The 15,447-nt window shown below is 36.0% G+C and overlaps 1 protein-coding gene across 2 annotated transcripts in view; it reads right to left on the minus strand.

The window, feature by feature from the left end:
* Positions 1–12,307, minus strand: part of LOC125823492 (valine--tRNA ligase, chloroplastic/mitochondrial 2) — a 122,023-nt gene extending 109,716 nt beyond the window's left edge. The window contains exons 1-9 of one of the 2 annotated variants that reach the window (XM_049502868.1): positions 12,105–12,307; positions 11,907–11,997; positions 11,324–11,450; positions 8,516–8,599; positions 7,847–7,941; positions 6,673–6,764; positions 6,293–6,346; positions 5,267–5,319; positions 5,111–5,178 (exon numbers count right to left, since the gene is read on the minus strand). In XM_049502868.1, the coding sequence (XP_049358825.1) occupies positions 5,111–5,178; positions 5,267–5,319; positions 6,293–6,346; positions 6,673–6,764; positions 7,847–7,941; positions 8,516–8,599; positions 11,324–11,450; positions 11,907–11,997; positions 12,105–12,267 (827 nt within the window). In that variant the 5' untranslated portion in view covers positions 12,268–12,307. Of the gene's footprint in view, positions 1–5,110; positions 5,179–5,266; positions 5,320–6,292; positions 6,347–6,672; positions 6,765–7,846; positions 7,942–8,515; positions 8,600–11,323; positions 11,451–11,906; positions 11,998–12,104 lie in introns of those variants that run through there. The other variant, XM_049502869.1, reaches the window with a different exon arrangement.
* Between the last annotated feature and the right edge of the window lie 3,140 nt (positions 12,308–15,447).

Consider the following 15,447-nt stretch of genomic DNA (forward strand, 5'->3'; position numbering starts at 1 on the left):
CATATGTAACAAGCTAAGTACATGAATTGTATGCACTAGCTTGAGGGGGAGTGTTAGAATAGGAATAGGTTTATACATTCCTATTAGAATAGGAATAGGTTTACACAATTCTATTAGAATAGGAATAAATTTATACAATCCTATTTAGAATAGGAATAGTTACCGGAAATGTTATACAGAAGAGAGCCATTTACACCATAAGGCTCTGAAAAGTTAACTGGAAAATGTTATACAAAAGAGAGCCATTTCATAAAACCTTCTACCAAGTTTAATTGGTTGTGCATCTACTTGTTGTTTGAACGAGGATAATAAGTAGCTAACATTGGTGGTGTAAGCAAGAGTTGGTAGGGGAAAGCATAGAGATGGTTGATTTTATAGGAAACTTGTAATTCTGTATGTCTTTCTGAGGGTGTGCCCACCACCCTATGGGATGTAAGTTTCCAATTCAGCATCCCTTGGATGATGAATTTTTAGTGAATACAAAGTTACCCTTATCTCAAAAGAATAAGTAGCTAATACCTAACATTGGTAATGATGTTCCCATGTTGATAGAAGCAAATGTGATACAAAGGGAAATTGCTAGCATTAAGGAGTGGTACACTTAGCTTTAAATAGAGTATGAACAGACAGTTAATTCTGTTAGGAATGAGTTGCATGAGTTAAGATAATTCTGTTTCTACCCCTCAGTTATCTTTATATATAGTTTTAGTATTTACACGTTCCCCTAATGCTTGTTACTATCAGGAGGAATTAGTTTTCATTATGAGCAAGTTACAGAGGTCAGAGAGTAGTGAGTGGAAGAAGGACATGTGTCCAGGATTGGTCCCCATCCTGTATATCGTATTGCTTCTCTCTTTTCCAAGTTATGAAAGAATTGCTTATTTACTTGCTCTAGAATTTCCTTCTTTTTAGCTACTCTTCTTCTTTTTCTTGGCTCCTAAGTGATATTAGTATCAGTGGTATCAGAGCTCTTTTCTGGCTCTGTGGAAAGCTCGATGGTGAATGAGATACAAGAAGTACTAAGTGTACTGGAAAATATGTCACTCGACATGGCCAATTTTGCCAGCAGACAGGACCAACTAGAAGCTAATCAAGAAATGGCAGCCAGGAATCAAGAGAAATCCCTGAAAGAGCTTAGTGAAGCTGTACATAGTGGAAGGAGACCAAAAAGAGATAAGAGTGTGATCCAGCTGGAGGAGGAGCTATACTCACCTTCAGATTTGCCACTGCGTTTGGAAAATTCTTCCTCACGATTGGGAAATTCTTCACCCTCACATCCAGTAAGACAACCTTCACTTTATATTCACCCAAGTCAGCAAATTCAAGTTCCACCCCTGCCGGTATCAACCATACCAGCTTCCTCTAGCGTACCCACTCACACATCCTATATTCAGACTGCTCAAAATCCCTTAAGCCACCCTTCCCCTTTCCAGACCCAAACTGTCCCCATACCTGTGTTTCCTTCTCAATTCTCACCCACACCAGCACTCCAATTTCCTAAGCCACATCTTCAAACCCCATTTTCTCATGTACCAAACACCACCACATCATACAGCCAAAATCAGTCCTATGCTCAGAACACTCAAATTCACCAATTTACCACCATGCTCTTTTTGTTTGTCATACACATCCCATGACTCAACAATTTCAACCCATGCCTTTTGCCCCTCACCAAAACAATTTTCATTCCAATATTCCCCTGCCTACTTTTACCAAATATACCAAAATAGAGTTCCCAAAGTTTAATGGAGAGGACCTAAGAACTTGGTTGTATAAGGTGGAGCAATTTTTCTCTATGGAAGAGATACCTATCCATCAGAGAATGAAACTAGTGGCCATTCACTTTGATGGAGATGCATTGCAATGGCATCAAGGATACATGAGAAACAGAGGTCAGACACCTCCTCCTAGTTGGGAAGAATATGTATATGCTTTGGCGGACAGATTTGGAGTTGAGTACTCAGATCCCATGACTGAGATAATGAATATCAAGCATACTGGTTTAGTTAAAGATAATCAAAAGGCTTTTGACAGTGTCATGACTAGGATAAATCTTTCAGTAGAGCATGTTGTTAGCATTTTCCTAAACAATCTAAAACCTGAACTCAGGGGTGCAGTAAGGATTGGAAACCCAGGATCTTTACCCCAAGCCTATTATCTAGCTAGACTTCATGAGTCTAATTTTGCTACTCAGAGCAAGGCAATGAAGAGTTCTAACACTGACCTTAGGGGTTCTCCAGGTTATAGTGACAGTACTAGAGCTAAGGGTCAGGGGTCTAGTTTCCAAAATTCCAATGTTGCCAAGTTTGACACTAACAGAAGGAGAAGGTTGACCCCTGCTGAAATGGACGAAAAGAGATCCAATGGGTTGTGTTTTTTCTGTGATGAAAAATATAGTTTGGGCCAGAAATGTAAAGCCAAGAGGCAATTGTATTCCCTGGAGCTAGAAGCAGATGATTCAGCAGAGTTGACACAAGAGGAGGAAGGAGTAGACGAGGCAGAATTACTCTTAGATGAAGAAGAGGTCATGGAGAATTGTGAAATATCTCTCCAAGCCTTGAATGGGACTAGAGGGTACAAAACCTCGAGGATCCAGGGGTACACTGAGAAGAAGCCTATCACTGTCCTCATTGATTGTGGTTCCACCCACAATTTCATCAATGAGAAGGCTGCTAGGAGATTAGGTTGTCAGTTCCATGACATTATCCCACAGGATGTCTCAGTAGCAGATGGGAGGGTAATTCAATCTGTTAAGGGAAGCAAAAAAGTTCAAATGGATTATGCAGGGCACCATGTTCCAAGATGACTTCCTAGTATTGCCAATAGGAAGTTGTGATGTTGTGTTGGGTATCCAATGGTTGTGAAAACTTGGAGACATACAAATGAACTTTGGGAAGCTTCTGATGAAGTTTGAGTACGAAGGTAAGCCCATAACCTTGCAGGGTGCTCATCCAACATTTAAAACTGTGGATTGTAAGGAATTCAACAAAATCACTATGGACACTGCACAAATCTTTATGATCAAGGTGTGTATGGCTGGGATGCCAAGAGAAGAATGTTTACAAGATAGAGAGGAGAAGCCCAAGGAGGTTCAAGCACTACTGGAGGAATACAAGAAACTATTCAGGGAGCCAAGTGAATTGCCTCCTTCAAGAGGGGTCTTTGATCACCACATTCCTTTGACAACAGGCAGTCAACCAGTGACCAGTGAATTCCAGACCATACAGATATTCACCAATTCAGAAAGATATGATTGAAACTATGGTCCAAGAGATGCTGGATTAAGGTATTATTCAATATAGCTCTAGTTCTTATGCCTCACCTGTGGTGTTAGTGAGTAAGAAAGATGGTTCTTGGGCTTTGAATAAGGTGACTATAAAAGATAAATTTCCAATACCCATCATTGAAGAACTGTTGGAGGAATTGGGGGGGGGTCCCAAGTATACACTAAAACTGATTTAAGGGCAGGATATCATCAAATTAGGATGGCTCCTACTGATGTGCATAAAACTGCCTTTAAAACACATACAGGAATGAATATTTGGTCATGCCATTCAGATTGACGAATACACCCTCAAGTTTCCAGGGTCTCATGAATCATATTTTTCAAAAACACTTGAGGAAGTTCATCCTTGTGTTTTTTGATGATATACTGGTGTTTAGTAGGACTTTGGAGGAGCATGTAGACCATTTGAGGACCACCTTTGAATTATTAGTCCAACACCAACTTTTTGCCAAGGAAAGCAAGTGTGTCTTTGCAGCTAAGAAGGTGGAATACTTAGGTCATTATATTTCTGTTGATGGAGTGGCTACAGATCCTAAGAAGGTGGAAGCTGTCCAATCTTGGCCTGAACCGACTAACCTCAAGCAATTGAGAGATTTCCTTGGGTTAGCTGGTTACTATAGGAGGTTTATAAAAGGCTATGGAGTTATTAGCAAGCCCCTCACGGACTTGTTAAAAAAGGATAACTTTAACTGGTCCAGCAAAGCTACAGATGCTTTTGAGAGTCTCAAGAGGGTGTTGAGACAGTTAATTCCGTTAGGAATGAGTTGCATTAATTAAGATAACTCTGTTTCTACCCCTCAGTTATCTTTATATATAGTTTTAGTATTTACACATTCCCCCTAATGCTTGTTACTATCAGGAGGAATTAGTTTTCATTATGAGTAAGTTACAGAGGTCAAAGTAGTGAGTGGAAGAAGGACATGTGTCCAGGATTGGTCCCCACTAGTCCCCATCTGATTCCTATATATTGTACTGCTTCTCTCTTTTCCAAGTTATGAAAGAATTGCTTATTTACTTGCTCTAGAATTTCCTTCTTTTTTTTTAGCTACTCTTCTTCTTTTTCTTAGCTCCTAAGTGATATTAGTATCAAAATGACATGAAGTAAGAACAGCATGGAGATGCCTCTGAAAAAGGAGTAAGTTGTTTCCGCATTTGCTGTAAAATATTTCCTTGAGGAAAATATTTTCCTTAGTTTTAGTCAATCAAACACCAAATAATAGTTTTTTGAAATACAAAAATTTTCTTAATATATATTGCGCCAAAACCAAAAGAGGCTTGATCATGCCAATTTCTTTTAAGTGAACTAGCTAGATTTGATTGTGGCTCCAACAAACAAACAAATCTAGGACATGGATTGAGGCAACTTATTGTAAAAGAGAACCCTTCTTAGCCGCAGCAAGACCAAAGGTATAAAGATAATTGAAGCTACTTGAATGGTGAAAGTACCATTTCAACGATCACTTAAATGACTAGTCACTCCATTTCAGTTTTTGTGATTTCCTTAGTAGTTAATTTCAAAAAGAGTGATACATTTCTATATTTGAAAACAATTACCCTTATACTTCTCATTTTACCGTTAATGAGATGTTTGTATAGCCACACAAATGTTTTGATATGCTCAAGGGCACAAGTTTCACAATTTTATAGTCACAAATCTTTTGCTATGTTTGAGACCCACAAGTTTCAAAAGCCATCATTTCTTTCTTAAATCTCGTGCCTATTCAAACTATGCCACATAAATTAGAAGGGAGGGAGTAGTTTAAAACACTAAATTAAAGTAAAGAAGAAAATACAAGTAATTAGCTGCAAGTGCAATGTCTTTACCTTGAACCTCCAGCAACACGATACTTGATGTAATAAAGTGAACCAGGTTCTTCAGAATACTCTACTTCCTGAGGTGGAAAAGCAATTGACTTTAACCAATGAGATTGACCACTAATTAACAAGAGAAGCATATTTCCAACTCAATAAATATCATACCAAGTCTGAAACTGCAGTCTGCAAATTAGGAGACCAATTAACCATATAAGATCCTGCAAATTTCCAATGAGAAAGCTAATGAATTTAGGTGAAAGTTGACATCCAGAAGAATGCTTAGGTTTACTAGCACGCATATTGCAGGAAGACTATCGGTGGTTTATGTCCAGTATTTGATTAAATAGGTGCAGCTCAAATGCCATTTCACTCTGAAGGGTTTATCAACAGCTCTACTTATGCTATGTGAAGAGAACCAATGAAATGTCAGTCCTTAAATTAGATATGCATGTCATCCAGTTTCATGCTTATAAAGAAAGCTCCAAATACTTTTAACTATATGTAGAAGTATTTCACATTTGAGTTCTACAGTGTAGCATTTTTGCTTCTAAGATCAAATAAAAGTACAGGAACAGGAATATATTAAGTTGTCAACATTCAACAAAGAAAGAAATGCTTAACAATTGTGTATGCTGCAGAATGTTGAAGCTGTCTCCACCCACAGCTATCCTTTAGCAACAATATTAGGAAAGCCTATAATGTAAGGATTAAACAATTCTTATCGAAACAGTCAAGCAGAAATTTTATGTTCATTTTTCATCCATATACCCCAGATGTTAGCTCCCCACATCCTTCCTTTATCTTTCTTGCAGCCAAGAGAATCTTTTTTCTGTTCGTAAAGTAACTTCATCTTTGATATGATTAACTTCTGGTTGTCATAAAAAAACACAAGATCTATTCAAAAGACGATCCAAAAGGAAATAAAAGGAAAAGCATACTCTATCCCGGAGGAGCTACCATATTCTCTCCCCCACCCACAACCCTCAACCAAAAGAAAAATATAAAACCTAAAAGTCATAGTATAAAAAGGGGCAGTACTACTCTTGGAAAATGAAAATCTAGAAGTTCTCCAGGTAAGTCTACTTTCTTCAAGGCTATGAGTTCGCCAGAATAGCTCATTTAATCAAGCAACAGTCTCTATCTTTTACTTACTAAAAACATACAAACTTTTGGGGAGGGAGTAGTGTGTACCCTGATATATTAACCCTTTTTCATGAAGCCTTATAAATGCTTCAACTACAGCCCCTGCAACAATTGAATTTTTAAATTAGACTCCTGTTATACAAATGGATGATATATGTATACATATGATAAACAAGAAATAATGCACATTTTATCACTGGACAAGTATTAGCTCATCTATATCTGGACGCAGGACCAGGTACATTTGGATGCAATATACTATTATCGAAAAAACAGTACGTACGATGACAAAGTAAAAGACAAATGAACTGATAAGCCACTTAGAGAATTCATAGTTTGCTATCCTAGAGAGTTGATATTTATATCCTGTAGACAAGTTCGCAAAACAGAGTTGATGGGACTTTTACTGAATGGGAAGGTTGTCTTACTACTCAGCTGTTCATCAAGGGTAAAATGTTCTCTGGTCCAATCACAGGAAGCACCAAGTCTCTTTATCTGGTTAGTAATTGTTCCACCATACCTAAGTAATAAAAGAGAATAAAATAAGCCGTTCTTCTTAGATTGAAAAGAAAATATTGAAAAAGCAATGGGAAAGATGGACAAGGGCAATATATCATTAGAAGGATAAAAAAGATCAAATAAATTAGAAATAGGAGCAGTAGAAAGGACATTATATCATTACAGTCTCTTTCGTACGGTTATAAAAGCATATCATTTACGATAAAAATCGAAAATTTAAAGTAAAGTTACTTCGAAATATAGAAAGATGTCATCTTATTGGAACAAACAAAAAAAGAAAAGAGTGTCACATAAAATAAAACTGACGAAGCATAAGAAAGAAGTTCTTTCATCCAAGAACTAAATTAGTGTCACGTTTCTATTTTTTATTTTACAGATTGGAGGTGTCTTATACATTTCTATTGTTTTAGGTCTTCAACACTATTTAGAGCATCAAAGCTCAACTCATTGACATATTAACAGAACAGAGAATAATAAGGAAATTTCTATGTTAAAAAATTTCAGGCGAAATTTTCCCGTTTCTAGTCTACTGCTCAATGGTTGCAGAACTTGTGAAAAATATTATTTACTTCTTTCATTTCATTTATTTTCTAATTAGAAATTAAAATATTCATGTTAGTGGAGAGGAGGTTGTTAGTACAGGGACATTGAACAATAAATGCTAAATAGATTACTCTATCCAACAAGGAAATTGTGGTACTTAATAATCAAAGAAAAAGAAGAAGATCTTGGTACTTTACCTTTTCATGGTGTTTGTTATTTTTTTCTTACTTGTGAGGTTTGCTGATAGCCAGAATGGTAATCATTCAAAATAATATGTTTAATCATCTAAATGAATAGGTAACAGAACTTTCTGCATTTTCTGGATGTTTTTAATAAAACTATCGTTATTCCATTAAAAAGAATGAATAGATAAAGTTTCATAAGTAGCTTGAGAGATCCCTAAGAAAATGACATGTAGGTGAAAAAGACTCTCTATCTTTTTTGATCAGTTAGCATATCCAAGAAAACGCTTTATGACCATAAATCATGTAGCACAGCAGAATTTAATCAATATATAGCTTAAATAAGAAGTAGATATACTTCTGTTTCCATTCCCATACTCGTTTTGTGAACTCATCTCTACCCAAATCAGCCCTTTTTACTCCATCTGTAGCTAGCATTCTCTCCACAACCAACTGGAAAACATAGAAAATAAAAAGAAGAGGTATTCAGTTTTGCACACCCAAGCAAAATAACAACTTTGATAGTTTAGATCATTTTTAAAAATAAAAAGGACAAATGACACGCAGAGCCAATTACACAAGTTAAACTGATAATGTACTCCCACAAGTTTGAGAAAGAAATAGGACTACCAAATAACCTGCAGCATAGAAAGAAACTGCAGACATATTTGAGGAAGTACATGATGGAACACCTAAGCTACACATCAACACTCCGTAACTAATATCAGCATCTGAAGTATCAAGGTAGATTTCTCACATTGGTGATCACAGTTCCGTGCACCAAAACAAGAAAAAATAACTTTCATTCTATGTGCATTTGCACAAAGATAACACTGGAAAACAGCTCAAACTCAACTAGCTCGCAGTGAAAGCTCTTGGATACTCAAAATGGTTCATGAAAGTAAAAATTTTCATCAAAATTGAATGAAACCAAAACGTATAATGGATGGATGGCAAGCAATATAAGATCAACTCTAAAATGAGATGTAGTTGAGAAAAGTAGTAAAGTTTTGGATGTAGAGGGAACCTGAGTTGCAATACCAGCATGATCTGTTCCAGGAAGCCAAAGGGTAGGTCTTCCCTTCATACGGTTATATCGTATCATGATATCCTGACAAAGGAGACGACAGAAATGAAGTAATTTAGAAAACCTGGATAAATCAACTAACAGATATGATGATCACTTTGTAAGCTGAAATATGACAAAGTAATAGACCAATAGTAATCAAGAGTACATTGTGTGATTCCTCCCCGTTAAATTGTGTGACATGATAATCCAAAAAGACTTCTCTTTCTATCCATGGATTACAACTTTCAGAATCATGTCACTTCACAATAGTTATTTATGTCTTCATCTATATTTTACCAGTTGATTTTCGGGCATCCTCTTTGGATTGACCTATCCTTAGGGATGTCTTCTAAACAGAGGATGCATTTTTAGAAGGAATTGATTGAAGCATGTTTGGTTAGTTGTAGTGCCATATGCTACGCTATTGGTATGATATTATAAGATTAGGCATATGCGTAGCTATAGCACCCGTTGTCTCAATGCAATTATCATTCAATATGTCACATTCTGTCAGCAGTGGACTGATAGCTTTGTTCAGCAAGACATGAACTTGGCTAAATTGTCTGGTGGAGATTGTGGATGTGGTGCCAGGTACTTGCATAACTCGAGCAAAGAAGATTCATTAATTCAGTTGCATCAGATAATCAGGTCAAGATGTTTCGTTCATGTTATGCATTGATCCAAAGTTGTTGCCCAACTTAATGAGGTGAAATTGGTAACACAATTTTCTTTCTGAACAATCTGAAATTCAATTGAGAATTGGGACATGTCGGTAAGCCAAGTGGTCAGAAAAGGCCACCTTTCCAGGTCAAGCAACAGTGTTATGGTGAGCTGTGAGCCATGTACTATAAACTTGGAACTAGAGCAGGAACAAATCTTGTCAAAGAGCACAGTGAGAAATACCTATTCATGTTAAGAGCTCAGATGAACAGAAAGAAAGAAAGACACTTAACTACCATGTGGGAATAAGTTTAGTGAGGCCAGGCTAGTGGGGCTGTTGGCACGAGTGTCACAGAAACAACCGCTAATATGTTATGTGCCTACCATCACGGGGTAAAGCAATCTCCAAGAGTAAGCTCTATGCAAAGCTGATGCCAAGCAAAGGCTGGGCACGCCTGTAGGTCAGGACACTCGTGAGAAAAGACATACAAGCAAGCTTCCTTATGGGGATTTCAAGTATCTGACTTAGATAGAGTCAACCACCATATATGTGAATGCGAGTCAAACCACTTCATGGGGAGCCAAGGTCCGAACTGGGCCAAACCTCTATATGGTAGGGTAAAAATTATGGGGAGACCCTACTGGAAAAAAATATATGTGGGCACGTGGAGCGCCTGACACCAATTATCTGGATCTAAGAGTGGTGCGTGAGAGCATGTGAGTAACCCTATAGCAGCGGAATTTGAAGGTAGCTTCGCGCAAGGACTCCAATTGTAATGGTGCTACTGGTATATGCACAGTACCCCAGGAGAGTCACGGAATTGCGGAATAGTAGTGGTTTTGCTGTTTTCTCACAAAAAAACAAAAGTTATGATACTATGTGAAAAAGAAAGAGTTTGAGAGAAAACTCTGCTTGATTACTCCCTTAAGCTTTTGGAGTTTAAAATAGCTATGTCTTCAGGTCCTAACAAGGAAAGGAGATCAGTACAAATCGATACCTAATTACAATAGGAGTAAAATAAGCTACCTTCTATATTTTAATATATGCTACAATATTCACAAAGATTCCAACAGTTACATTAATTGGACAAATTCGCCTACCTCCAAATAATTTAGGCCTCTTTTGAAAATCAACCTCCAGACATTACTAGAGTAAAAATCAGAGTCCTTCCCATTTTTGTTTGTGGAGCAGCTATATAAAACTGGAAACTTCTCTTTTAAACTTTCAATCCCCAACCATATATCAGACCAAAACAAGATTTTAGTACCATCCCCAATTTCAGTTTAACATGCTGCTTATACTCACCCCGTATATACTGATAATACTCCAAACTCTGCCTTTAGAAGAAGATTGGATTAAACAAGGAACCTAACTATCTCTCTTACCATAATTTGCATCTATAACTTGTTTCCATAAGCTTTAATTGCCATGATTGTATCTCCAAATTTATTATGCAGCTTCAGCTTCCTCATTCCCAGGCCCCCATTTTACTTTTCCTTCATCACTTCCTGCCATTTGACCAAATGAAACTTCCCCTTATCAGCATTTCCTTCCCAGAAAAAGTTATTCCTCAAAGAATTTAGTTTCTTCTCATTTTTTGTTGGCATTCTGAGGACAGAAATTAGATAGGTTGGAATACCATCTAAACCACTATTAACAAATGTAAGTCTTTCCCCAAAAGACAAATACTGTCTTTTCCATGGAACCAATTTACTGTTGCACTTGTCCAAGACACCTTCCCACATCTTCTTGTCATTCTTTTTAGCACCCAGAGCCAATCCTAAATAGCTAAATGCTAGCTGCTCCACTTTACAGCCCCATTACTCCTGGCTTAGTCATTTTCCAGAAATGATTTTTAATAATGCAAAGATAAGACACAGCATATTTATTGTAAGCTATCATGTAATTCAACTTTACTTTTAGCTTTGTGCTCAATAATAGGAGAATAGAGTAGCAAGTGAGAGTTAGACTATAATTACTAGATATATTGAATGATGAACTCGTATAACTCAAGAAAGACATTCAAAAGAATAAGCTGGAGAAGATCAAAAAGAACTGTAATAAGAGCATACATAGAATTTCATTCATTTAATACTGAATGCAACCTCAAGTGTCACAAACATAGCGTGGCCCATGTGCAGCGAGCCGGTAACATTAGGTGGTGGCATCGGAATGACAAAAGGATCACTCCCTTTGACAATGTTTGGTTTGAAATATCCTTGAGACTCCCACCTAAATATCAACAATTTCACTTATTAGTATTTTGTAGATAGTGAATAATTAGAAGGTGATCATTTAAATGTGACGTGAAATCACATGAGTCACTCCAAGTATAGTCAATTCATGTTAATGTTGAATAGCTAAGTATACCAAAAACTGCAAGACCTTAAAGTTGAAAAGTTCATAGGTCCTTTGGTTCAAGGTAGAAACAATAAACTTTTTCTACTGAACAGATTTTTTCTATAACTGACATTCAAGGGCAGAGCTAGTAAGGGCTCAGGGGTCATCCGAACCCCCTTCAGTGGAAAATTACACTGTTTAGACACGGTTAAAACAATTTTTTATGTATATATAGTAGAAATTGAACCCTCTTCGTATTTTGAACTTATCAGACACTCCAGAAATAAAACAAACAAACAAAGAATTCAACAACATAACAGAACTGAACTCATGGAAATTTCATATTACCATTTATATATACGTTCTTCATTACTGAAATCAAATGACTTTGCAACTTCGGGTGAATTAAAGATAGCAGTGCTTTCTGCTTCCGCAGAAACTGCATTCATAAAAACATAATTAGGTAGCAGAACCCTAAAACCAATTCAAATCCGATGCATTTTCGGTAAGTAGAAAAGGAGAGGGGCATTTAGAGAGGAGACTTACTGGCGAAGAAGCGATAACCTCTGAGACGAGAACAGGAGAGTGGTAGAGTAGAACGACGACGACGACTTGCGGAGGAGAAGAAAAGAGGATTGAAACCAAAGCACAATGAGGGGCATGAAGAAGAAGAAGTAGAAGATAAGAAAGAGGAAGTGCACACAGCCATTGTAGACACTTCACACCCAGGCGCTACTGGGCACAGCAGTTTTATTATCCTCCCGCCGAGCAATTTATTCCATCTTTGGGCTGTAAAAATTTGTGAAAAACACCAAAATGGTCCTTAATCTATGTGTGTTATTTTAATTTTTAATTGAAATTTTTACATAAATAATATTTTTTATTTGATTAATTACGTTTTTAAATGTTACTTTATTTTTATTACCATATATGATATAATTTCATCTTTAATAACCATTTAATATAAATTTGTATTAAAGTTATATTAAAATTGTATAAATATATATTAGGTGAAGTTCTGAAAAATTGTATTAAAGTTGTATCAAAACTGTATTAAATATAAACAATCAGTGGTCTGGTGGTGGTAATTATGAAAAAGAAGAGGTGAAGCTCTGAAAATCTGTATTAAAATTGTATTAAAGTTGTATTAAAATTGTATAAATACAAACGATAGTTATAATACAATTCAATATTATACATTACTATAAATTCAATAGTTATTATTTCAGAACAAATATAATACATTTCTAATGTAAACTAATTTAAATAGTACCGGAATGTTTGAAATTCACATATAATACTTATATATATTTGTATTAAAAATGTTTTAGTTACATATTCACCGTGTGCATTAAATATACCTATAATATCCTATATATAGGAAAATATTAAATTCAAATTGTATTACAAGTATATTTTTTTCTCTCATTAGTGATGTTAAAAATGTATTATATTTAAATTTCAAAAATAATTAGAATTATTATTAAGATATGTTAAAAATGTATTATTTTTTAAAATGAATTGGCCTTTTATTTTAAAGATATGTTAATTATTTTTAATGTATTATATAATACATTTTGAATGTTCAGATAAACACATTGGGCTTATGTTAAGACTTAAGATATGTGGACCGCTAGTTCCCTGTTGGTTGATGCTATTTGTGATAAGAAAAGTAAGGCTAATTTGTGTAAGAGTAAAAGATATGTTATAATTCGTAAATAATGTTATATAATATATTATTTATGTAAATTGCCTTTTCAATATGCAAGTGAAATGATTTTTAAAATATATAAAAGGGAAAAGGTACAAGTACCCCCCTAGATTATGACCGAAATCACAAAAAGACGTCTTAACCAAACTAAGGTCCTATTACCCTCTGAATCCATTTTTTATAATTTTGTACACCTTTTTGGCTTATGCGATATCCAAATATCTCCCACGCACCTCAATTGTGTGGAGTCACGGAGTGTGCCACGTAAGCCAAAAGGTGTATAAAATTACAAAAATATGAGTTCAGGGGGTAATAGGACCTTAGTTTAGTTAAGATGTGTCTCTGGAATTTCGGTCATAGTCTAAGGGGCTACTAGTGCCTTGTCCCTATATGAAAAGACATTAAAAATAGGGATTTGTTTTTGTGAGAAGACAAGAATTTGATAGAGAACTCAGCTTGATTATGTTCAGAAGCTATTGGGGTTTAAAGAGCTAAGTATACATGTCCTAAAAAGGAAAGGAAATCGATACCTAATCAATATCAAATCAAGCTAGAGTAAATCTAGGAGTAGATCAAGCTACCTACTATATTTACACATATGCTATAAAAAATATTCCTAGGATTCTATCACTCCCCCTCAAGCTGGTGCATACAAATTATATGTACCAAGCTTGTTACATATATAACTTGTTTCGGGACCTGCTAGGGACTTGGTGAATATGTCGATAAACTGATCACTTGACTGCACGAACCTTGTGACAATGTCTCATGAAAGTACATTTCCTCTAACAAATGAAAATCAATCTCTATATGTTTGGTCCTCTCGTGAAATACTGGATTCGATGAAATGTGAAGTGCAACTTGATTATCGCACACAAGTTTCATTCCTTTAGTATCTCCAAATTTCAACTTCTTCAATACTTGCTTTATCCATATGAGTTCACATGTCACTGTCATAGCCTGATATTCTGCTTTTGCACTAGATCTAGCAATCATATTTTTTTTCTTACTTTTCCAAGATACCAAATTTCCCCCAACTAGAACACAATATCCAGAAGTGAATCATCTATCAGAAGGTGACCCTGCCTAATCTACATCTGAATATCCAATAATTTTCTCATGTCCTCGGTTTTCGTAAATAAGTCATTTCCCTGGAGCAGATTTTATATATCAAAGAATGCGAATAACTGCATTCTAATAACTATCACAAGGAGAATTCAAGAACTGACTTACAACACTAACCAGAAGGTAATATCAGGTCGAGTCACTGTGAGATATTTTAACTTTTCTACCATCTTTTTATATCTTCCTGGATCACTAAGATTCTTCCCCTAAGCTAGTAGGAGCTTAACATTTGAATCTATTGGAGAATCAATAGTCCTACAATCTGGCATCCCTGTCTCTTCAAGAATATCAAGTGCATACTTTCTTGTGAAATGGCAATTCTTGATTTGGATTGGGCAACCTCAATACCTAAGAAGTACCTCAATCGACCAAGATCATTCGTCGAAAAGTGTTGGAAAATGTGATGTTTCAATTTGGTAATTCCCTCATCATCATTGTCTGCGATAACTATGCCATCAACATACATTACCAAATACATGCACAAACCTGAAGCAGAGTGACAATAGAACACAGAATGATCAGCTTCACTTTGCATCATGCCAAACTCATGAATAACCATGCTAAACTTCCCAAACCATGATCGGGGAGATTGCTCCAAGCCATAAAAATGCTTATCGTAGCACTATGTTATTAGACTCCCCCTGAGCAACAAAATCAGGTGGTTACTCCATATATATACCTTATTTTTTTTAGATCTCCATGAAGAAAAACATTTTTAATATCCAATTAGTAGAGAGGCCAATGACGAACCACAACCATGGATAAAAGAGACGAACTGAAGCAATCTTGGCCACAGGAGAGAAAGTATCACCACAGTCAAGACCAAAAATCTGTGTATAACCCTTGGCCACTAGTCGAGCTTTTAGGTGATCAATCTGTCCATCGGGTCCAACCTTCACTGTATATACCCACCGACAAGCAACTGTATATTTATTTGGAGGTAAAGGAACAAGCTCTTAAGTACCACTAGAGTGTAAGGCAGACACCTCTTCAATCATAGCTTGTTGCCAGTCTAGATGAGAAAGAGTCTCATGTGTAGTATTAGGAATAGAC

This window comes from Solanum verrucosum, unplaced genomic scaffold, assembly GCF_900185275.1.
Source record: "Solanum verrucosum unplaced genomic scaffold, falcon-dt-bn FXZP01000012.1, whole genome shotgun sequence".
NCBI lineage: Eukaryota > Viridiplantae > Streptophyta > Magnoliopsida > Solanales > Solanaceae > Solanum > Solanum verrucosum.